The 22,629-nt window shown below is 52.1% G+C and overlaps 1 protein-coding gene and 1 non-coding gene across 3 annotated transcripts in view; both read left to right on the forward strand.

The window, feature by feature from the left end:
- The window catches only part of Ap1b1 (adaptor related protein complex 1 subunit beta 1), a 55,994-nt gene extending 34,654 nt beyond the window's left edge, over positions 1–21,340 (forward strand). For both annotated transcript variants that reach the window (XM_027956057.2, XM_071614880.1), the window contains 12 exons: positions 955–1,070; positions 1,408–1,573; positions 7,933–8,031; positions 8,661–8,920; positions 9,564–9,765; positions 11,077–11,220; positions 14,996–15,141; positions 17,521–17,650; positions 17,911–17,995; positions 18,659–18,745; positions 18,848–19,002; positions 20,349–21,340. In XM_027956057.2, coding sequence (XP_027811858.1) covers positions 955–1,070; positions 1,408–1,573; positions 7,933–8,031; positions 8,661–8,920; positions 9,564–9,765; positions 11,077–11,220; positions 14,996–15,141; positions 17,521–17,650; positions 17,911–17,995; positions 18,659–18,745; positions 18,848–19,002; positions 20,349–20,423 — 1,665 coding nt within the window. In that variant the 3' untranslated portion in view covers positions 20,424–21,340. The remainder of the gene's footprint in view (positions 1–954; positions 1,071–1,407; positions 1,574–7,932; positions 8,032–8,660; positions 8,921–9,563; positions 9,766–11,076; positions 11,221–14,995; positions 15,142–17,520; positions 17,651–17,910; positions 17,996–18,658; positions 18,746–18,847; positions 19,003–20,348) is intronic.
- Positions 16,202–16,298, forward strand: LOC114108445 (small nucleolar RNA SNORD125). The gene has a single exon (XR_003585475.1). It is a non-coding gene; the product is annotated as a small nucleolar RNA SNORD125 (small nucleolar RNA).
- Positions 21,341–22,629: the final 1,289 nt, after the last annotated feature.

Raw genomic sequence — 22,629 nt, forward strand, 5'->3', positions numbered from 1 at the left:
AGACACTAAGCAACTCAGTGAGACCCTGTGTCTAAATAAAATACAAAATAAGGCTGGGGATGTGCCTCAGTGGTCGAGTGCCCCTGAGTTCAATCCCCAGTACCCCAAAACTAAAAAGAGACAAAAGAAAAATTAACACATCATATCATGGTTCACCTGTAGCATTAGCGAAGACAATGGGGCAGCCACCAGCTGGTGGTAGCCCTGGTAGGCTTAACTTCATTTCACAGAGCATTGGAGCAGGGGCTCTGCCTTTCTGATACTTAGTACATATCCTGATTCAGCTACCCATGGATCTTTGTCCCAGCTGCCCAGACTGCTCCAGACCCTGTGTACTGACATTTCACCTCTTCCCATTCTCTGCTTAGAGAGGTATTTTTTGACTACCAAGCTGGACTCTCCTTAAATGAGTCCAGTGGTGTCTAGAGGATCTCGGATTAGCTGGTCACCCCCAGGCCAGACCCTTAAGTCATTTGGAGGCATTTCCCCTTGATGCTCATGACGGCCATCCTGAGAAATCTCTTATCCTGGGTCGTCAGCACAGAGTGTGGGGATAAAGGCAGAAGGACTGGCCCACACAGATTGTGAGTGGGTTTGACAACAAGAATCCACTTTATGAAACAAGGAAGAGTGGTTAGGTGAGGCTGAAGCGGAGTCACTCTGCCCAGAGGGCTTGGCCTAGAAGATCTCCAAGTCCTCCCCACTCTCAGGAGTGCTTCCCCTGGCTTCTCCACAGTCTCATCCTATCTCCATGTCCCTGCCCTCCCAGGACCATCATTTTGCACTCATTCTCTACCTTTGTTCCCTACCCCATTATCTGAAGGAGTCTGTCCTCTTATTCTTGTGCTGTAATGAGGAAGGTGGGTGGGGAGTGACTTGGGCTTTTTGGCCCAGCAGCTCTATTGGAAGTGGGGTAAAGGGACCTTGCCCAACCCTCCTCCTCTTTCCACGCAGCAATCTGCCGAGCGTTGTGTGAGTACGCTTCTTGATCTCATCCAGACCAAGGTCAACTACGTGGTCCAGGAAGCCATTGTGGTCATTAAGGACATCTTCCGCAAGTACCCTAACAAGTAGGTACCACCCATCCTCCTGGTGATGGAGCGATCTGGCTTTGCCTGTGGACAGGGTGGTCGGAAGGTAGAGGAAGGAGGGGCCTCTCTCCTCCCCTCTTCCTTCTGCCTCTGTTGTTGCTGAAGTATTCTTGGAAGAAAACTTTATTTTTTCTTGTTTCCCTTAAGCTGGCCCTGCTCTGCTCCCCAGGCCAAAATGTGGTAGATACAACTCAAATTCCCATTCCTCACCATCTCCTAGGGATTTGTTGCCTGTCTCTAGCCTCCAGTGGCCCTCCCCACAGGGTAAGCCAGGCTTTCTCAGTGCTCACATGCTGCCTGCTTCTTTCTTTTCCAGGTATGAAAGTGTAATTGCCACGCTGTGTGAGAACCTGGACTCCTTGGACGAGCCTGAGGCCCGAGCAGCTATGATCTGGATCGTAGGCGAGTATGCTGAGCGGATTGACAATGCGGACGAGCTACTGGAGAGTTTCCTTGAGGGCTTCCATGATGAGAGCACCCAGGTGAGCTTCCATGTGGTCAGTGCCCAACTGGACATGAGTCATGACCAGCAGCTCAAGCCCATCCTGCCCTGAAACCCTCCCCTCATACTGCTCTGCCCATGTGGACAGACAGCGACAGTGGATGTATGGAGGTTGGGTGTGGTCACCTTTCTTCACCCATGACAGTGCCTCAGTGAACATGGGAGATAGTCCACAGTGGCATGCAGGAAAGGTAGACAAAGGTCTCTGGGTTTGTTTTTTTGTTTTAATTTTTTTGTATTTGTAGATGGACAATACCTTTATTTTATTTATTTTTATGTGGTGCTGAGAATTGAACCCAGTTCCTCTCACATGCTAGGCAAGCACTCTGCCCCTGAGCTACAGCCCCAGCCCTGGGTTTGTTTTAATTGCATATTTATCTTTCTATAGGTAATCATTGAGTTGGTTTAAAATTGAAAAGATATGAAATAATAAACAGTAAAGTGTTCCTTCCACCACTTTTCCAGAAGCCACTAGTATTCTTGGTGTCTTGGGGATATTTGCAGAGGTTGTTTAGGAACGCACCAGCAGATACACACCCCTACATGCACACACATGCTCACACATGGTCCATTCTCACTTTTCATGGTATTTGTGAGTTTTTTTTTTTTTTTTTTTTTTTTTTGCGTGGGCTTACTCTCATCCAGCAAGGAAGTCCACGAACAGGGTAGAGGAGAGTGTGGTTGCAGAGTCACAAATCAAGTCCTCTGGAGACCAAGCAGGAAGCAGGTCTGATTTTATTGCGCAGTTATATATACTCGGGCAGTAGCTAAGCAGATTACAGGCAGCCACCAATATAGTTTCTTGCCAACTGTCCTTGCGGTGACCAATTGAGGAGCGAGCTGCAGAGCAAGCGCTGTGACTGCAACACACGTAGTCTTATATCCAGTGCTGTGCCTGCGGGGTAAGCGGTTTGCTGCTCACACGCTAGCACAAGGGGAGTGGTTTGCCACTCAGGCACCCTTAACGTATGCCACGCATGCAGTACTCCATGCATTTGTCCCCACAATTGATTTTTTGTTTTCGTTTTTTTGTTTTGTTTTGTTTTTTGTCATTACCAGGGATTGAACCCAGGGGTGCTTAACCACTGAGGCACGTCCCAACGCTTTTTAAATTTTTTGTAGTTTGGTACAGGGTCTCACTAAGTTGCTTAGGACCTCACTACATTGCTGAGGCTGGCTTTGAACTTGCGATCCTCCTGCCTCAGCCTCCCAAATCGCCAGGATTACAGGCATGCACCACTGTGCCTGGCTGGCATTTGTGTTCTTTAATCATTGCAGATGCTGAATTAGTAAGTACTGAACATTTGCTTTAAAAAGGAATATAGTTAGGTTTTTGTGAGTGTCTGGATACATTTTTGTCAGTCAATATATAACATTGTTTTTGTATTTCTGTTTAAAGACACCTTATTTAATATATATTACCAATTCTTTAACATTGAGTTTATGGCCAACACCACTGTAACTCGTGCCTGAACAGAACTTATTTGGCATGTATGTTTTATGCATGAGGCACCTCACAGCTTTCTTGTGCATAAGAACATGAGGCAAATACTTCAGCACAGCATTTGGGGGAAATTTTAAATGAAAGACTCAAAAATGTGGGGAAAAAAAGCACTAAACCTGGGAAGGATGCTTGTTTACAGTCTTTTTTTTTTTTTTAGTTGTTGATGGGTCTTTTATTTATGTATATGTGGTGCTAAGAATCGAACTCAGTGCCTCATGGCTTGCTAAGCAAGTGCTCCACCACTGAACCACAACCCCAGCCCTTGTTTATAGTCTTGAGAGCTGAAGTGAGAAGGCAGAGTGCTGCCTTGTCCAACCTCCATTTGTAATGTGTGCGTGTTGAGCAGTTCCGAGTTCTCACTGCTCTGTCCGAATCTGCAGGTGATTACAAAAGCACCATGAGCATTGATTTGGGGGCTACAAGTGGATTTTAGCCAAGCAGGCAGATTCACAAACATGGACTCTGCAGATAATGAGTATTGTCTGTGAATTTATTTTCCTCTCATTTATTTTTTAAACACTACTGGCAGCACACTGTGAAAATTCAAGTTGTTCAGTGTCTTGCCTTTTCCCCTTAAAATATATTTGAAGGCCATGCTGTTATTCATCAATACTTTGTTTAATTTGAGAAGGCAGAGAAGGTGACCATTTGACGACTTTTTTTTTTTTTTTTTGAGTACTGGGAATTGAACTTGGCCTCTAAGCCAGCCCTATTTTTGTATTTTATTTGGAGACAGGGTTTCACTGAGTTGCTTGGCTCCTCACTTTTGCTGAGGCTGGCTTTGAACTCATGATCCTTCTGCCTAAGCCTCTTGAGCCACTGGGCATTTGACTCTCTTTTAAGCAGTACTGCGACAGCTAGGCTGTGTGATGCACAACTGCGCATAAATCCGGAGAATAATCCTTAAGCAGAATGCTTAGAGAAAAGGGCTTGTGCATTTGAGATTTTCATAACTTTTGCCCAATTTCCCTTAGTGTAGAGATTGTGCTGGTTTACTTCCCACTTAAGATGATGACATTGCCCCTTCCTTACCTCCTGACCAGCTGAGTGCATCCTCACACCTTTTTCTGCCCGTCTGATTGATAACTAGAGTAACCTTATAGTTTTGTGTGCATTTGTGTTGTGAGGCCAGGCCATTTGTCAATGGTATTTCCATTTCTGTGAACATGTGCCTTTAAATAGTGCGCCTGGTGGGGGCAGTGTAACCCAGTGGGTCCAAATGTAGGCCTTGGAATTGGAAATCCCAGGGTCCACATCTCTTGTCTACCCCTTCCTGGCTCGATGCTTTTCTCTCTGAGCCTCAGTTTTCTCTTTTATAAAATGAGGATCATTAGACTTTCCCTCATTCTGTTGCTATAAAAGTTATATGAGATGTCTTGTGTAGTGTCCTTCAAACGTACCCAGCTCGTTACAAGCACTCATTAATAAAAGTATTGGTTTGGGCAAGAACTATTTTCAAAAGCAAACTGGTCCAGGGAAAAACAGGACTGACTGGTTCCTATAGCTGACGTGTCCTTTCAGCACAGTCCCTTCCCACACTCCTGGCTGCAAATGCTTGAGTGGTGGAAGTGGGGCTGTCTCTGCAACCCTCAGGTGGCTTCAGCTTTGGACAGGCTTCCAGGAGACGGGCTACCAGGGTTCAATAATTTCTGGTCTCTGTCCTTACAGCTTAACGATGCCCATGAAAAGAGAGTTTTCCCCCTCCACAGTACAGCCAAAGTCCCCAAGGCCTGTTTGCATTATCCTAAGCCAGTTATTGTGGCTTCAATACTCCAGGTCCCGTAGATGCTTATCTCCGTCTCTGTAGATTGAAAGAAGTTGAGAGAAAGCAGTTCTCTGAAAGAAAGCCAGCATTTCTTTTGCCAGAAGACAGAGAAAATGCTCGGTGAACAAAAACAGTAGATGTTCCTCACAGAATCCTAGCACATAGTCACTCCTGCTCCCTGCCTCCAGGTTGTCTTAACTTCAGCACCTTGTCCGTCCGTTATCTCTGAGACACTTAGCGTGGCCTAGGATGGTTTCTGCCTCTGCAGCCAAGTCCTACCTCGGGTGGCCTGTGGGGAGGGAGTGACTTTGCCCAGATATTCCAGTGAATCTTTTGCCGACCTCTCCCCCCTCAACTAAGCCTGCTGAAGAGCCAGGATTAGAGAAGCCAAAGGAAAAGGAAAAGCTGAGCCAGGTGTCTGATAGGGCTCTAAAATTGAACCCAGGCTCCTTCCCTGTGTGTGGCCTGGGGCGTTACTTAAAATTAGCTAAGTCTATTTCCTTGTCTCTAGCACAGTGCTACCATAAAGATTGCAGGATGCTGTGTGTAAAGTGCCCTGTCCAGTGCTCAGTACACCATAGCTAGGAGTGGGGATGGTGTTTGCACCCTGGGTTCCCAAGACATTTCAACACTCTTTTAAGAATACTTGTTTAGGGCTGGGAATATAGCTGAGTTGGTAGAATGCTTGCCTCACATGCACAAGGCCCTGGGTTCAATCCCCAGCATCATAAACACACACACACACACACACAGGCACACACAACAAAAATACTTGTTTAGCCAGGTGTACTGTGCTCCTGTAATCCCAGCAACTTGGGAGGCTGAGGCAGGAGGATTCAAGTTCAAGGCCAAAGCCGCAGCAACTTAGCGAGGCCCTGAGCAACTTAGTGAAACCCTCTCTCAAAAAGGATTGAGGATGTCACTCAGTGGTAAATCACCAGGTTTAATCCCCAGTAATCACCTCCCACATGCACACACAAAAAAAATACCTGTTTAGTGCTGCACAGTTTTGGAACTTGGCCTAGATTGTCTCAATCTTCTCATCTTGGCTCCTGGGCTTTTCTAGCTATGGAAGGGGAAGGAGCTCAGAAAGATCTCGGCCAGGGTGATACACGAGCTCTGCCTGCATTCATTGCATCCTTGCTGGATGGCGAGGGCTATAGCACCATGACAAAAAGGCTGTCCTGAATATGCAGGCTCATGGGGCATAAATGTGTCCAAAAAACAGAGCAGGGCCCTAGGCTTATGGACAGAGCACCCTCTGGCAGCAGAGAACAAGGCAGACCTGAGCCAGAAGTCAGCAGCCCTGACAGTGATGAATTGTTCCAGACAGCCAGCTGACTGAGTTGGGGAGTACTTGTAAAGAGTTCCTGTGTGGCGGTAGTGACAGCAGTGGTGATAATTGTTGTATATTAAGCAGAATACACACTAGCTTCTTTACATTTGTTGTATGATTGGCTGTTCCCATTAACAAAGTGAGGTGGTATTGTACCCATTTTATAGATGAGAAAATATGACTCAAGGGGCTGGGGATGTGGCTCAAGTGGTAGCGTGCTCGCCTGGCATGCGTGAGGCACTGGGTTCAATCCTCAGCACCACATAAAAATAAAGATGTTGTGTCCACCTAAAACTAAAAAATAAATATTAAAAAAAAAGAAAAGAAAAGCCTGTAATCCCAGTAGTTTGGGAGGCTGAGGCACGAGGAATGCAAGTTCAAAGCCAGCCTCAGCAGCTTTGCAAGGCCCTAAGCAACTCAATGAGACCCTGTCTCTAAATAAAATACAAAAACAGGGCTAGGGATGTGACTCAGTGGTGAAGGCCCCTGGGTTCAATCCCTGGTACCAAAAAAAAAAAAAAAAAAAAGTAGTAGTAATAGTTAAATGACAAGTCCAGGGTTATCTGGCTGGGAAATGATAGAATGAGAGTCCAAATAAGGTATAATCTGACTCCAGCTCCAAGTCAGCTGCCATAGTTGCCATTTTCAGAGCTCACAAGAACTCCCTCCCACCTCTTATTCACAGACTATGGGTAAATGACATCCTATAGGCCACTGGCCAGGAGCTCAGGCCAAGTGTGGAAGCCAGGTCCTGAGCTGCCTTCTGCCATAGAAACTGCCAGTTCACTGCTCCTCTCCCATTCTCCCAAGTGTACTCAGATCACGGGGTCTCTGGATTGCTTAATCCCAGAAAAACACTGCATGTCCTTCATTCTGCCTCCTGCTGTCAGCCCCCCTGCAAGCCAGAGTAATTAAGCCATTCATGCCTTACTGGACAGGCCCAAGAGAGGCTACTACAACTACTGCTCCTACCCTCTTATCCCAGGACTGGCAAATGAGATTGTGGCTAAGGAAGGACCATGTACAGTGACTTGCTCTTGCATGGATCTCTTTTCTTAAGTGGCTACTACATATCAGGCACTAGACTGAACTGTAACTAGAGATACACAGCAGTAAGACAGACATGATTCCTGCCCACAGGGAGCTCACAGCCACATGACAGCCTGATGGCCAGTGGCACCAGTGAGGTGGGTAGAGGAGACCATAGAAGTGTGAGCCTAGGGGTGGAGTCTGAGGTAAGGAGGTACTGGCTGAGGGTGGATAGAAGACCAGGCAGGAGTAATTCTTATCCTCTGGTGGGAGTGCAGCTTCTCCATGACAGGCTGGCTCTTTGGTCCTACTGACCTAGTCCCCTGGACTTCAGTGGCACTATTGCCACCTGTTTTCAGATGGTCCCCAGAAGCATACCAGCTGTGTTACCTTTTGAAGCTGCGAGCTTCTCATGGTATTGTGGGCCTGAAGCTGACAGATGCTCAGGAGCCTAGGCTGGGTAGCACCTTCCATCCCGCTTAGGTTGGCCAAATGGTCCAATCCCCAGCTCCTTCCTGAGTGACTAAACCATTCTCGGCCTCTCGGCATCATCAGCACCCCAGCTGCCTCAGCCTGTGTTCAGTGGCAGCACCAAACCTGGACAAGCTGCTCCTGGCTTTTACTTTTACTTTCCTTTACTATGCCCTCATTTGGTTTCCTACTCCCACATGAAGCCCACCCTTGTTCCCCTCTGTCTCCCTGCAGGTCCAGCTGCAGCTGCTGACGGCCATCGTAAAGCTGTTTCTGAAGAAGCCAACAGAGACCCAGGAGCTGGTGCAGCAGGTCCTCAGTTTGGCCACTCAGGTGGGTGTCTCAGGAGCCAGGCCTGGGAGCTAGTCTCACCCCAGAGAATGGCATCTGTGGGGGTTTGGTCACTGAGTGATCCAAGGTACCTGCTTCAGGGATCCCAGAGTTACAGACAAATCCAAGTGGTGGGGATCAAGTGAAGAAGCTGAGACAGAATATAAATCAGGGGGATAGGGGCCACCAGAGGGCAGGGAGGCAGACACAGAGAGCAGTTGGGAATTGAGACAGGAGTGGCTGAAGGGGAAAACCACAGGGATTGTGATTTACACACTTGTAAATCCCAGTGGCTCAGGAGGCTGAGACAGGAGGAGTCCAAATTCAAAGCCAGCTGCAACTTAGTGAGGCTAAGTTGTGAGACTCTGTCTCTAAGCAACTTGTGAGGCCCTGTCTCTAAACATTTAAAGGACTGGGTATATAACTCAGTGGTAAATTGCCTCTGGGTTAAATTCTCAGTACCCCCCCCCCAAAAAAAAAAAAAAACAGGGAATGAGCCAGAGGCTGGGACATGTCCATTTAAGTGGTTCAGGTTTGGCTCATGGTGTGCTCAGGATTGGTGTCATTGGCCAACCCTGTGACCACACTTGGATGGTGGGGAGGGGCTTCATGGGCTTCTCACCTACCTTAAGGACTCAGATAACCCGGACCTGCGGGACCGTGGCTACATCTACTGGCGCCTGCTGTCCACGGACCCAGTGGCTGCCAAGGAAGTGGTGTTGGCCGAGAAGCCACTCATCTCTGAGGAGACGGACCTCATTGAGCCCACACTGCTGGACGAGCTCATCTGCTACATTGGCACGCTGGCCTCCGTCTACCATAAGCCACCCAGCGCCTTTGTGGAAGGGGGCCGGGGCGTGGTGCACAAGAGCCTACCACCCCGCACCGCCTCGTGAGTGCAGCCAGCCCGTGGGCTGTGCCGCCCACCTGCCTTCTCAGTTCAATGATTTAATGGCACAGGCGCTGGGGCCTCATGTGACTTCCTTTGGCAGGGCCTGAGTCTGAGGCAATTATGATTCTAACAAACCTCTTACCCAATGCCTAACTACACATGAGGTATTCACTAGATGACCTCATTTGACCTATCAACAGCTAAAAGAAAATGTCCCTCTTTAGATGATGAGGACAGTGGTCATAGAGTTTGAGTGGCCAGTCAAGGACTCAACAGCTAGCAGAGCTGAGGCTCAGACCCAGTTCTATGTGGTTCCAGAGCCTTGTTCTTACCACCTCCTCTGCTGCTTCCAAGTGACTGCTTTGGCCTGATGACACAGTCCTTGGGAACAGGCATACAGTTTTCTCTTGTGTGAGCCAAAGAGTAAACACACATGGCTCTCGCCCTTCATCCACCCCCATGGAGAGCCCAGAGATGGACCACATGAACAAATGGGGAGGCAAAGGGCTGCATACAGCCCCCTTGGGGCAGCAAGGAGACTCAGTGCCTGTCCTGGGGAGAATCTTGGAGACTAGAATCTCTTTGACTTCCCTGGGATGTTTGGACACTCCTGCTTGCTGACCCTCTCCCTTCTGTCTGGCAGGAGTGAGAGCACAGAGAGCCCTGAGACGGCCCCTGCTGGAGCCCCAGCTGGTGAGCAGCCAGATGTTATCCCCACCCAGGGCGACCTGCTAGGTGACCTCCTCAACCTGGACCTTGGTCCCCCAGTGAGTGGCCCACCCCTGGCCACCTCCTCAGTGCAGATGGGAGCTGTGGATCTTCTTGGTGGTGGCCTTGACAGCCTGGTATGTCCTGGGTCCCCCACCCCGACCCCAGGTGATGTTGATAATGATCTTCAGAGGAATATCTATTGAATACTCTCCCTTTGCCACACTAGCCAAGTGCCTCAGGCTCGCTATATTTAGTTTTTATGCCTGCCCTTGAAGGTGATTGTGTCACTCCTACTTACAGATGAGAAAACTGAGGCTTAGACAACTTTCCCTGTAAGCACAGCACTAAGCAGCAGAGATAGGATTCAGCCCCCTTGCTGGACTGCTCACAGGCCCCTCCTAGCCCCTTCCTTTGATCCTGAATCCTCAGTTGCCTTTGCTTTATTCAGGGCTTTAGAACCAAACCAGCATCCATTCATCCTCAGGCTACACCAGCTGGGGACATCAGCTCAGCCAGGCCTCTGAGAGAGGCCCATGAGAGATCAGAATAGAACTTCCCTCCACTTTGGAAGAGTGGGTGGTTAGAGGAGCCCAGGGTCTCCCCAGGCTTCTTAGGTAGGTGGTAAAGCCAGGTGGTGGGGGACAGCCAAGCCCTTCTCTTGCCCTATTCAGTTCAGGTGCCCAACACAAGGGCAGGCGTGTGGCAGTCAGCACCACTAGGGTGGTGGGTAAAGCCACGGGGGTAGTTCCCATAAGAAGACAGGGTTCTGGGCCTCAAACCAAATTCATCTTGGTTGGAGCCACAGTTGACTAATCTTCCTCTTTCCCTTTTTCTTGTTTCTGTGTTGTTTTTCCTGGCTTTTCTGTCTGCATGTTGCTGCCTGTTCTCTCCACCCTGCTGCTTCTGCTTGGAGATGGGGGATGAGCCTGAAGGGGTACGGTTCAACCCTGTGTCACCAAGCCTTCTTCCCTGCTCCTCCTCAGAGCACTAGCCCAGCATCCCAAGGGGTGGGTGATGTCATAGCTGTCCCTCCTTGCTGAGCCCTGGCCTTTGGTCCAGCCTTTGCTTTGACCTCCTGGCATCCAGTTGCCACTGGACCCTGAATACCATGAATTTTTCACTGTGTTCTTTTCCACCCCATTTCAAATTACCTTGTCATCCTGAGGATCTCTGGTCTGCTTAGTACATCCTACCCAGTAGTATGTCTGGGGTCCTTCCTTTATCCATGGGTCACCCCCCTGAGGTTCAAGGCTTATAGGGCATGGGAGGGCTTATCATCTCTCCTTCAACTATCTCACTCTCTTGTTTCTACAACTTAGAGTTGATGTGGAGAGCTGTCCCATCCCCATCTCCACTGTTTCCTAAACTCAAGTGACTACTCTTGCCATGCCCCTGATGTCCCTCCTTTTGATGCCTGCCTCTGATCTCTCTCTCTTCCTTTCCAGATTGGAGACCCGAGCTTTGGGGCACCCCCAGCAGCAGCAGTACCAGCCAGACTAGGAGCACCCATCAGCAGTGGCCTTAGTGACCTCTTTGACTTGACCAGTGGTGTGGGCACCCTGTCAGGATCCTACGTGGCCCCCAAAGCAGTAAGTACCTTGCCTTCAGTCACAGCAGGAACACAGAAAAATTATAGAGACCGGTATGTGGACTTCCTTAAAGGCCTGGGCCGGGGAATTGGCTCAAGCTGGCAGGGCAAGAGAAGCTGGGCCATAGCTGCACAGAGGAAGATAAGCTAACTTCAGCTTGGGAACCCAAGAGGGCTTCCTAGAAGAGGGCTTCCTAGAAGAGGGCTTGCTGAGCATAGGCCTGCAGAACAGTCACAATTAGCTAAGCAAATGCAGGAAGGGTGCAAAGCCAGGGAGCTGCCCATAGCAAGGCCTGGAGGGGAGAGACGGGTGAGTGCTCCTGACCTTGTCAGGGCACTGAGCAGGCACAGTATTTTTTCAGTGCTTCAGACCCACTGCTTCAGTTACAGACTTCTTTTTTTAATACCGAGGATTGAACCCAGGGACATTTAACTGCTGAGCCACATCCCCAGCCTGTTTGTAACTGGCTCAGGGCCTTGCTAAATTGCTGAGGCTGGCTTTGAACTTGTAATCCTCCTCTCAGCCTTCCAAGCTGCTGGGGTTACAGGCGTGCACCTCCGTGCCCGGCCTATAAGACATTTTATAGTGCCCCCTTTCTGTCCCTAAAGAAAATTGGTAGACTGTTCAACCTATCTACACATAGAATTTCAAAAATAGTCCAACACTATTACTGGGTAAAGGAGACAAAAAGATGAAAATACAAACCCATATTTCAATGTAAATGCTTGGGCACACCCACCTACCCCAAAAAGACGTGTTAAAGTTTCCCTGTGGCTGTGACAGCTGTAGATGGTATTAGAAGCTTGGGCACCCTGAGTGATGTGGCCAACAGTACTGTTAATTTCTGAAACAGTGACTGAATCCCACTAAAAAAGACCAAGAACAGGCTCCCCTTGAGTTATAGTCCTAGAACTTTCCATGCAGGAAATGCTGCAAAGATACCCAGGATAGGTGCTTGTCACCAGGACTGTTGTCCCAGGACAGCATGTCCAGCATCCCTGACTCCAACCCACAAATCATAATAGCACCCCCCTTATGCAAGTGATGGTGGCCAGGTCACTCAGGCAGACCCCCAGCAGAGTCTGGAGATGCCTCACAAGTATCCATTGTGCTCCCCAGGGCAGCACATCCCCTAAGGCTCATGGCTGGGTGGGAGATTAGCAAGGAAGGGCAGGTCCACGGGGTCAAGCTGAGTGTTTACTCTTGATCCAGGCATAAAATCCAGGAAGGATTTAAGCTGAGGGATGAAATGGTCTGATTTGCCCTGAGAGAGATACTCAGGTTCCAGAGAAGGTATGGAGGAGCAGAAGCAGAGAGCCCACTCAAGGAGACTGGCAGGGAGGATGGGCACTGCTGAGGGTCTGGGTGAGGGGCGTGGCTTTGGGGGTAGACACAGAGGCTGGACTTGAGAGCTCCCTGGGAGATGGGAAGATCAGGATGTTTAAGGGCTTGGGGTGGTTCTCACTTGAGCAGCCAGGTGACCAGAGATGCTGAGATGGGGACACAGGACAGAGGGTGCCAAGGAAAGGAGAGCTGGGTTTAGGGCATGAGAACATGTGAGTCTGGGACTAAGGAGAGCACATCATCAGCATTAAAAAGGACATATCTGGCCTAATCCCCTCACAACGCTCATGTCAGAAGCTGTAACTGCCAGAGTCCCTCTCTTCTGAGGTTCCCTCACCGGAGCAGAAGGCAGGTAGGCTTTGGGGACACAGTGAGACCTGTTTTGAAGGGCCAGCACGTAACCTCACTCACGATATGCCAGCTGTACCTGCAGTGATGGTGGTCTTATGTGACTCTTAATGGGCCATTGCAGATCCCCCAGGCAAGCCCCCCAGCAGAGTCTGGACCCCAAGAGGCCCTCAGACAGCAGCTCTGACACTAGTGGCACACTGGTGTACCAGGCTCTTTACCAGGCTTTGCATCAGCCTTGCCCAGCACCCACCATCCCACGGAGGCCTCCTGCAGCCTTATGTTATAGTGAGTCCCATTTTTTGATTGAGAAATCTGAATGCTTTTGTCTACAGTTTCATAACTGGTAAGTGACAGTCTGAAACTGAATGCAACGTTGTGGCCCAAAGTGAGAACCACGTATGTGTCTGCCATAATGTCATGCATGGGTTGTCAGAATCATCAGCAGGACCAGAGAACAGAGGGCATGAGGTATGATGTAAATTGCATCAGCTGACTAATTACTCCATAGATTGTCCACACTAGGGCATGAGGTTGACCCATACCCTTTGAAAGCCCCATATAACAAGCATAAGGCAAGATAGAAAAACAGACCAGCAAAGACTCCTGCAACCCAGAGGGGTTTAATAAAAATTAAAAAGGGATAGGGATGTGGCTCAGCAGCAGAGTGCTTGCCCAGCAGCCAGTATCTCAATACTATAAAAAAGGAATTTTTTAAAAAAAGAGGAGGCATGCGACCTATGGGGCAGGGCTGGGGGGGAGCCCTCTAGGAAGCTGGGCTTGGGGCCAGGTTCGGCCGCTCTCTGACTGCTTCCTATGTGCTCAGTCACAGTCTAGAGCTTAGAACTGGAAATGGTCCTTTCTGCCCTCACAGATCTGTCCAGGGCATGCAAAAGGTGCCCAGGGTCAGCCAGATATGGTGGGGGTGGAGAAGTGCCTTCCAAGCAGAGGGATGGGGAGGCGTGGGTTCCCAGGAGCTGGGGCACGCTGAGCCTGGAGCAGCCCCAGGCTTTTGAGGCCATTGCAAGGTTAGAAGGGGTCTTCAAGGATGCCATGATCACATTTGAATTTCACAAAATGCCTCTAGCTGCTGGGGGAAGGGGAATGGAACAGACCCCTGTGGTGCTGCCCTAGCTGGGGAGGTCTGCTGGCACAGACATAGGTGGCTTCAGTGGAGGAATTGGGAAGTGAAGATCCTGGGGGCAGGTGGCATTGACAGGATTTGGACTGCATGACTTCAGCATGAGGATTATGGACACTTGTGGAAGCTATTAGGATTTTGAGGGGTCAGTAAGTCAGCCATGGGAGACTAACAGCCTGAGAGGCATCTGTGTGACCCCAAGGGTCCTATGTGACCCTTAATAGGCACTGCTGTGATTCCTACTGTTTATTTAACAAACACTCCCTGAATGCCAGCTCCACAGCAGGCTCTGAGCCAAGGATATAAAAACAGAAAAGCGAGCCTTCCCTCAAAGAGCTCTGTGGGAGCAGAAGAGACAGGCACACAGGCTCAAGTTTATCTGCCTTCCCATCATTGGGACATAAATACAGGGAAGGAGCTTGGAGGCTGGCTTCCTGGAGGCAGCAGCTCTTGGGCTGAGACTCCATTGACAAGGGCAGCCAGGCATCAAGGGCTTTCCAGACAAGAGGTCCTCTTGGGTACTGTCCTTAGCCACTTTTGACAATGAAAGGCCAGCCCTGCATCCTGTAAGGGAGGACAGACTGTGACAGAAAGAACTCAGGTTCTGGCCAGAATCCAAGCTCTGTCCTTGGCTTGTCAGGAGGCTGGCAGGGCTCACCTGTCTGGTTGCCTTCCCCAGCCCTGCTTGCTAAGTGTTTTCTTTGACCTCTGAAGACCTGGATAAGCCCTTGGGTGCACCAGTCACATCCCCAGCTATTCTGATGGCAACCACACCATGCGGTGGCCCTAGGTGAACCACGGGATCACTATCATCCTGAGATGGCAGGAGTGGCCAGTCTGCAAGGTCCCTTCAGGAGAAAGAAAAAGGAGCCCCCAGGTGGGCTACTGAGCTTGGGTCAGAGAAAGGGACATGTAAGAGCCCCACCCCGGTCTTCCCTGCAGGTCTGGCTCCCAGCCATGAAGGCCAAGGGCTTGGAGATCTCAGGCACCTTCACCCGCCAGGTGGGCTCCATCTCCATGGACCTGCAGCTGACCAACAAGGCTCTGCAGGTCATGACGGACTTTGCCATCCAGTTCAACCGCAACAGGTGAGCTCCCAAGGCCAGCCTGCCCAGAGTCTATTGGCCTGCAGGCAGAGCTGGCAGCCACAGGGGGCCTGGAGAAGATAAATGTTCCTCACCATTCTCAGGCCAAACTCCACAACAGTGATCTCCACGCCACTCAACCTTTTTATGTAGACTCCAGAGTACCAGGAGGAGCAGGAAGGGTGTCCCCCACTTACTTTTGCCTTCCTTTGATGGCTGGAGAAATGTTGCTGTTAGAAATTCCAATTCTGTGGGCTGGGGTTGTGGCTCAGCGACTGGGTTCAATCCTCAGCACCACCTAAAGTAAAATAAAGACATTGTGTCCCCCTATAACTAAGAAAATATATTTTAAAAAAAAGAAAGAAAAAAGAAATTCCAGCTCTATGAAGCACAGGCCTATAATCTCAGCAGTTTAGTGAAATCCTGCCTCAAAAGGTATCCAGGTACAGCGGCACACACCTATAATCCCAGCAGTTTGGGAGGCAGAAGCAGGAGGATCGCAAGTTCAAAGCCAGCCTCAGCAGCTTAGCAAGGCACTGAGCAACTTAGCAAGAGCCTATCTCGAAATTTAAAAAGTGGGAGAGTGGGGTGCTGGGGATGTGGCTCAGTGCTTAAGCACCCCTGGGTTCAAATCCCTGGTACCAAGAAAAAATTTAAAGATAACAAAAGGAAGGACTGGGATGTAGCTCAGTGAGGCACTCCAGGTTCAATCTCCAGTACCAAAAGAAAAAAAAAAAAGAAAGCAAACCTGCTCCCCAGCTCCAACCCAGCAACCACCCTTTAACAGGCTTCCTCCATACCAGGAGGGGACTGTCCCCCCACTGTCAGGAGCTCAATCCTCTTTTCCCAGACCCTAGTCACATTTGTGTCAGGAAGCAACTCTAAGAAAGCAGGTGGAGAGCGGGCCTCCTTACCCCAACCCACCCCCCAGTGGCACAAGATCAGATTCCTCTGGGAATGAGTGGTGGCTGCTCCAGAATCCTCACCCACTCAGGTCCCCACACTGCATGTCATAGGGCACTATGCTGGATTGGTGAGGCAGCGAGGCTAGGGCTCTCTGGGGAACCGAAGCAGCCCCTCCTGATGATTCTTCTTCCTGAGCAGCTCCTGTGATGAGCAAACTGAGCCTCTAAGAAGTTGACTGAAGGGGCTGCTTCCTCAGGGAGATCCTGGGGCTCCCACCCTTGGGCAGGCCAGGAAGGCGAGGGCAGCTCTGCCACTTTCTTTCAGAGGACCCTAGAGGCCACACATGCACTCAAGTACTAGGGATCGTCCCAACACTTGCTCATAACAAACCTCCTGTGTGTTGAAGACTTCCTGGGTATCAGAACCTGGGCCAAGTGCTTTTGGAGTGTTGTTTAATGGAATCACCTGACAGCCCAGAAACTTAATGCCATTTTCCCTTTTTAATAGATTCAGAAAGGGCAAGGGCCTTGCAGAAGTCCACAGTGGCAGTGGTAGAGGTCCCAGGAAGGCCTGACTTGCTGAGCCACCATGCAGGCCTGGGGTTTCCTATGTCATCTCCTGCTATTTCTTAGGCAGGCCTAATTTGGCCTCGTGGGTAAAGAGCACAGCGGGAATCCAGAAGCTTGAGTTCTGAATCTTAGCAGTGTCACTCACCCTGTATGGTCTGGGCATGAGTCTCTGCCTCCCTGAGGCTCCCTGTCCTCACCTGGAAGATGGGATGACATCTGCCTGTTTTTATGGGGATAGAAACTGCTGTGCTAGCACATGCCCAGCGTGGCCACCCCACGGCCTCAGTTCAGGTCACAGTCCATGCTGTTGTAATTTACCAAGAGCCTACAGTAGGGGTGTCTCTCACACCAAGGGTTGGTCCTCCTGATTGTGGGATCTGCCCACATACTGCTCTTGTCCACACTGCTCTACAGATAAACAAGACTTTCCTGAATCTCTGTGGCCATTTCTGGCCCAGTGAAATCTGGCTTTCATTTAAGGTAGTCAGACCCCTCCCGGGAGCTGGGAGTTGGCAGCAGAGACTTAGGTAGCCACTGAGTTTTCAAGTTAAAAGAATCAGTGTCTGGTGTCAGGTTGGAGCTGCTCAAGGGCAGAGCAGGGCAAGGCTGTACTAAACTTGGACCTGCCCAGGCCCCAATCCAGAGGAGAAGGGAAGAGATGTGCTTCAGTCTGCAGCGAGAGTGGGGCAGAGCGACAGGCGCAAGGCTCTTGCCTCCTGTCTCCACAGCCATGGGGGTGTGGCAGTGGTCGGGAGCCCGTCCTACCCTTAGCCTAGAGTTTGGGCAAGGCCAGCTTGGTGAAGAGGCTCCTTGCTCACCTCTGTGCCCACTCTGGCCTAAAGAGCCCACCTGGCGTGTGTTAGCACCTGCTCCCCTGCCATCCCTACGGGGGCTTCTCTCTCCCCAGCTTTGGCCTGGCCCCCGCCGCCCCCCTCCAGGTGCATGCGCCGCTCAGCCCCAACCAGACGGTGGAGACCTCCCTGCCTCTTAACACAGTGGGCTCAGTCATGAAGATGGAGCCTCTGAACAATCTCCAGGTGTGTTCCAGCAGGGCCAGGCACCTCAGTGCTTCCCTGCCTGCTGGCCCCAGGGACCCAGGGGACCCAGCCGTGGCAGCAGAGGGCTGGTCTGTGGAGTCCTGGTTTGGGCTACATATGTGCCAGGGGCGGCCTAGGTCAGAGGGAACAAGGGGAGGGTCATGCTCGGGAATGCCCTCCTTTGGGCCTCAAAGGTGGTGTCAGCCCAAGAGTCAGGGTGTCGAGCCTCCGGGACTGACTGGGGGCCTCTTTGTGCCTAGGTGGCTGTGAAAAACAACATTGATGTCTTCTACTTCAGCACCTTGTACCCACTGCACATCCTCTTTGTGGAGGATGGGAAAATGGGTGAGTCGTGAAGGAGTCCCTGGGGTCTCTGCAGTCAGAGACTGGCTTGGGAACCTGGCGTTTGCCAAGGATCAGTGGATGGCCTTGCCCCATGGTGGATCCCTCTGCAGAGCCTGTAGCAGGCGGCGTAGCTGGGGCCCCTAGCCCTGGCTGGGCAAATGGCTTATGCCACACAGGAGATCTTTTGCTTGTGGGCTCTCCTACTTGCCCCTCAGCCTTGTCCTACAGGCTGTAGGAGGAACAGATCATGCCACATGCTTGGTGCCCACATCCTGTGTGCTGGGGCCAGAACCTGGAGAAGGCAGTGCAGTAGGGGCTCAGCCCTGCCCAGCCTGTGGGGAGTGCTGGGCCCACGTCATCTCTCGCTTGCTGCAGCAGCCCTGGGAGGCAGGCCATGACTAACAAGCAGGTGGCTCAGAACCAGAGGAGGAAGAGGTGGGAGTGGGGAGGGGGAGAGAGGTGGGAAACTTGGGGTCATTTGGGAACATCCCTGGTGCCCTCATCACAGAGCTAAGGATTTGCTTGGAGAAGCAGAAGGGGCTGTGGAGGAGCTTATACCTGTCCTCAGACAGTAAAGACCAGACCCATTTCCTGCCACATGCCATTGAGGGGCCACCCATGTATCAGGGTCCCATCTCTTACCCAACCCCACTCACCCTGCAGATCGGCAAATGTTCCTGGCCACATGGAAAGATATTCCCAATGAGAATGAAGCCCAGTTCCAGATCAGAGACTGTGCACTCAACGCAGGTGAGGACTCCCCAAACCTAAGCCCAGCCTCTTGGTTCCTGCTGGGCCTTGCCAGTTCCCAGCACCCCTCCTCGCTGACCTGGGCCCTGTCTGACTCCTTAGAGACTGTGAGCAGCAAGCTACAGAGCAGCAACATCTTCACCATCGCCAAGAGGAATGTGGAGGGCCAGGACATGCTCTACCAGTCCCTGAAACTGACCAACGGCATCTGGGTTCTGGCAGAGCTACGGATCCAGCCAGGCAACACCAGCTTCATGGTGAGAACCCCTGCAATTGCCGGAAGTCCTGGAGCTCTGCCACCAGGCCAGTGGGGTGGCTCTGATGGGGTTGTGCTGAGGGTCCCTTGGAGCCTGGTGTGAATTAGACTCGGTTGTCTCTGAAAACACCTTTCTAGAAACTTACAGTGAACCCCCTCAAGTTATCAGGTAAGACACCAGGCATCTCCCACCTGGGCAGTGGCATTGCTGGGAACAGGCCCTGGCCCTGCTGTCATGCCAGTGCCTGAGTGCCCAGCCAGGAGGATGTTGATTCTCAGCCGCCTGTGGTCCCCAGCCTCAGAATCAGACCTAGCTGGGAGATGGCCTCCATGTGTGCCTGGTTGTCCTGGAGCCTACGCTGCTATTCCCAGGAACGGGGAGCCCCAGGCTTTGCTTCTCCCTGCACCCCTGGGTTTGGCAGGCATGGCCCTGCAGACCTGCAGACACTGCCTCCTCTGGCCCCGCTGGTGGCCTTGGCACTACGGTGGGAGAGGGTGCGGTGGTGGCTTCGGTGGTGGTAATTTCCGTCTCCTGTGTTTGGTTGCTGCATGTCCACCTTCCCTGCTGGCGCCGTGGTGCAGGACTTGGAGGTTAGCAGATTGCTTTTCTCTTCCTCCTCCCACCCCCCCTCCCCAGCCATGCTGTGCACCCCCATCTCTTGGCCTCACTTCACTCTGCTGTTCCCAAAGCCAAGCAGAAGTGCAGATAGGCTGCCCATGTACCCGTGCTTCTAGCCCCTGAGGAGCCGACACCCCCACTTCCACACACAGTGTGCAAAGAGCCCTGGGGGCCACTGCTGCCCGCTTCCAGAACTCGACTCCCCCGCCCCCTCCTAATTGCATCCTCTAGAACTGTTACTTTTGAGTGGAGGGGTGGCTGGTTTCTCCCTCCTCTGCCTGGAATCGTGGGGCGCACACCTCCGTCAGCGCAGAGGCAGTCTTTGTAGGAACAAGCCCTGGGCACCTCACCTGCTCCCTCCCAGCCCTCTGCCCCTTCAGGATTTCCTGTCAGTCTTTGTCCTGAGGACCCCAGATCTCCAGGGGCTGTGGAAGGCCAGGCCCTCCTGGTAGCTTACGCTCATGAGTCACATCGCCTGCCGGTAGGGCTCTGGTGGCGAGGCTGACAGCAGGTGTGTGGGCTGCAAGTATATTTGGTCCCCACCCAGCTGGCTGTGATGGCCACCCCCTCTGCTTTACCTCACATCTGCCCCAGCCGCAGCTGCCACCAGGCCACGTGGGCATGTCACGCTCATCCATCTGGTACCTGCTCTCTCCCCTCCCCTGGTGTTCCTCCTGCGGAGGAGCCTAGGGATGAGTGCTCTCTCCTCTGCCTCTCTCCCCTTGCAGCTATCCCTGAAGTGTCGAGCACCAGAGGTGTCCCAGCACGTCTACCAGGCCTATGAGACCATCCTCAAGAATTGAGGCATCCAGCACCCACCCAGCCTCCTACCAGCCCTGTCGAAGAGCCGCCGGGGGTAGCAGCACCTCCTCCTCATGGGAGGGAGGGGGCAGGGCTCCTGGCCATCCAGGGGGCTCCCTGGCCCTGACTGCAGGGGCCACCAGGTCCTTGGGGCAGAGTGGTCCCCCTCCTGGGGGAGAGCTCAGTGTACCCCATGCTCTGGTCACCCCTCTTCCATTGCTGCTCACGTGGGGTCAGGTGAGGGGAGTGAAGGAAACAGCCCGAGTGGCAGTGAAAGCTAATGCAAGGCTGCAGGGTCCCCTCCTCCGCCTGTGCCTGGGCATGAGTGTGGCGCTCTCCTCAGGCTCCCAGCTGGATAGGCCCTGCTGTCTCTCGCGTTGGTGTTAGAGGCCTTCCCACTGCTGCCTCAAGTTGCGTGGACTCTGGCAGCCTGTCCTGGGTATGTGGGGAGGGTCCCCTGGGTACCAGAAAAGCTGCTGTATCAGGATCAGGGGCTCCAGGGTTCATGGGTGTGACAGGAGCTGAGCTGAGCTAGCCAAGGTGAGCTCTGGGCCTGCACCACCCACCCACCATCCACAAGTTGGTACTCTGTGACTGCCCCCATGTCAAGACCACACAGAAGCCCCCAGAGCCCCTGCCTGGGCTCCTGCTCCCCCAGCAGCCATGTCGTCCCCACCCCCTGCTCTTGAAGACCGTCACTGCCTCGATACATTCCTTGGCATCCTCTTGGGGAGCCCAGGGCAGGGCAGAGACAGGGCCAAGGGATGAGGCTGCGGGCCTGCGGGTGAGCTTCCTGCCTGGGTTCCTGGGGCTTCTCCAGCATCAGCTGCCCTCCCCTGCCTCCCAGTCTCAATGTCTGACAGCGCATTAGGTTTTCCTGTCTTTGCTGTTTGATAATAAAGAGATTCTGCTTTTGGCAGTCACGGACACTTCTTTCCCTCCCCAAAAATCAGATTTGAAAACTGCCTCCAAGTGGCCAGGGATGTTGTCTGACCCCCGCAGTAACTATATCTAATATATACAAATAGAAAATATATATTGTATGTTACTCTTATTTTCAAAAAGAGAAAGTGAATAAAAATGATGACATCAAGTGTTTCCCTGGCCGGTGTGTCAGGTCCTGAGGCTCTTCTGGGCGGGCATCCTGGGCTCAAGCTGCACCCCACACTGAGGACAGGGTTTTCCCTCCATCCTGTCTTTGGGAAACCAACTTCTGAGGCCTGCTGGTCTCCCTGGCACCTCTCCTGCCACTGATCCCAAGTCCTCCCCAGCTGATGCACTCTCACCTTTTGCCACTGGCCAGGAGGGCTGGCATCCCATTTGGGTTTCCCCTGGCTCCCTGCCTTCTGGGAGGCTCCTGGGAGCCACAGGAGAATCTCTGAGGAGGGGCAAAGTCTGAACCAGATACCACCAAGGACACTGCTCTGTGTGGCCTCAATTCTGGTGTTGACCTGGGGAGGGCAGCAGTACCAGGCGGGCTGTGTTGGCAGAGCTTGCACTTGGTTGGTGGGGCTTCTGCCTGTTTCTCAGGGAGGAGCAGCCAGGGTCCCTCCAGCCCACCTCAGCCCCAGCCACCCGCTCCTGTTCTTTCTGCGCTCAGCCCCCAATACCCTGCCTGCCCAGCTGCTGGAAACCAGGAAAAGATGGTCTGCCCCTTTGGCTGGGCATCTTGCCCCACCTCTGAGCCCTGAGGTGCCAGTGTGCTGCCCCAGGGAACAGAGATTTAAAAAAAAAAAAAAAAAAAAAGGCAAGGCCCTTGATTGTACAAGCCTGGTTCTTGCAGCCCCTCAAGAGCTATGTTCAGAAGGCCCCGGGCAGATGCTGCTTGAGGCTCTGCCTGCCAGTGAGCTGCAGGAGCGACTAACTGCTAATTGCACCTGTTGTGTTGCCTGCATCCCCAGATCCAAGAATCCCTTAGAGGATTCCTGGATGGGGTCACTGCCTGCAAGGACTGCCGGCGCCATCATCCTGGGGCTTCTCAGACCCTCCTCTCTCCCGACATCTGCCAGACAGTGGACATGTAGGATAGCTGTTCCCACTGGATTGACATTGGGCCACCAGAGGCCCAAGTCAAAGACCTTGGGTGAGGAGAACTGATAAGAAAGGTGGGCTGGGGCTGGGGCTGAGGCTCAGCGGTAGAGGGCTTAACCTTGCACGTGTGAGGCCCTGGGTTCCCCCTCAGCACCACATAGAAATAAATAAAGGTAT

Source organism: Marmota flaviventris, chromosome 1 (assembly GCF_047511675.1).
Source record: "Marmota flaviventris isolate mMarFla1 chromosome 1, mMarFla1.hap1, whole genome shotgun sequence".
Taxonomy (NCBI): domain Eukaryota; kingdom Metazoa; phylum Chordata; class Mammalia; order Rodentia; family Sciuridae; genus Marmota; species Marmota flaviventris.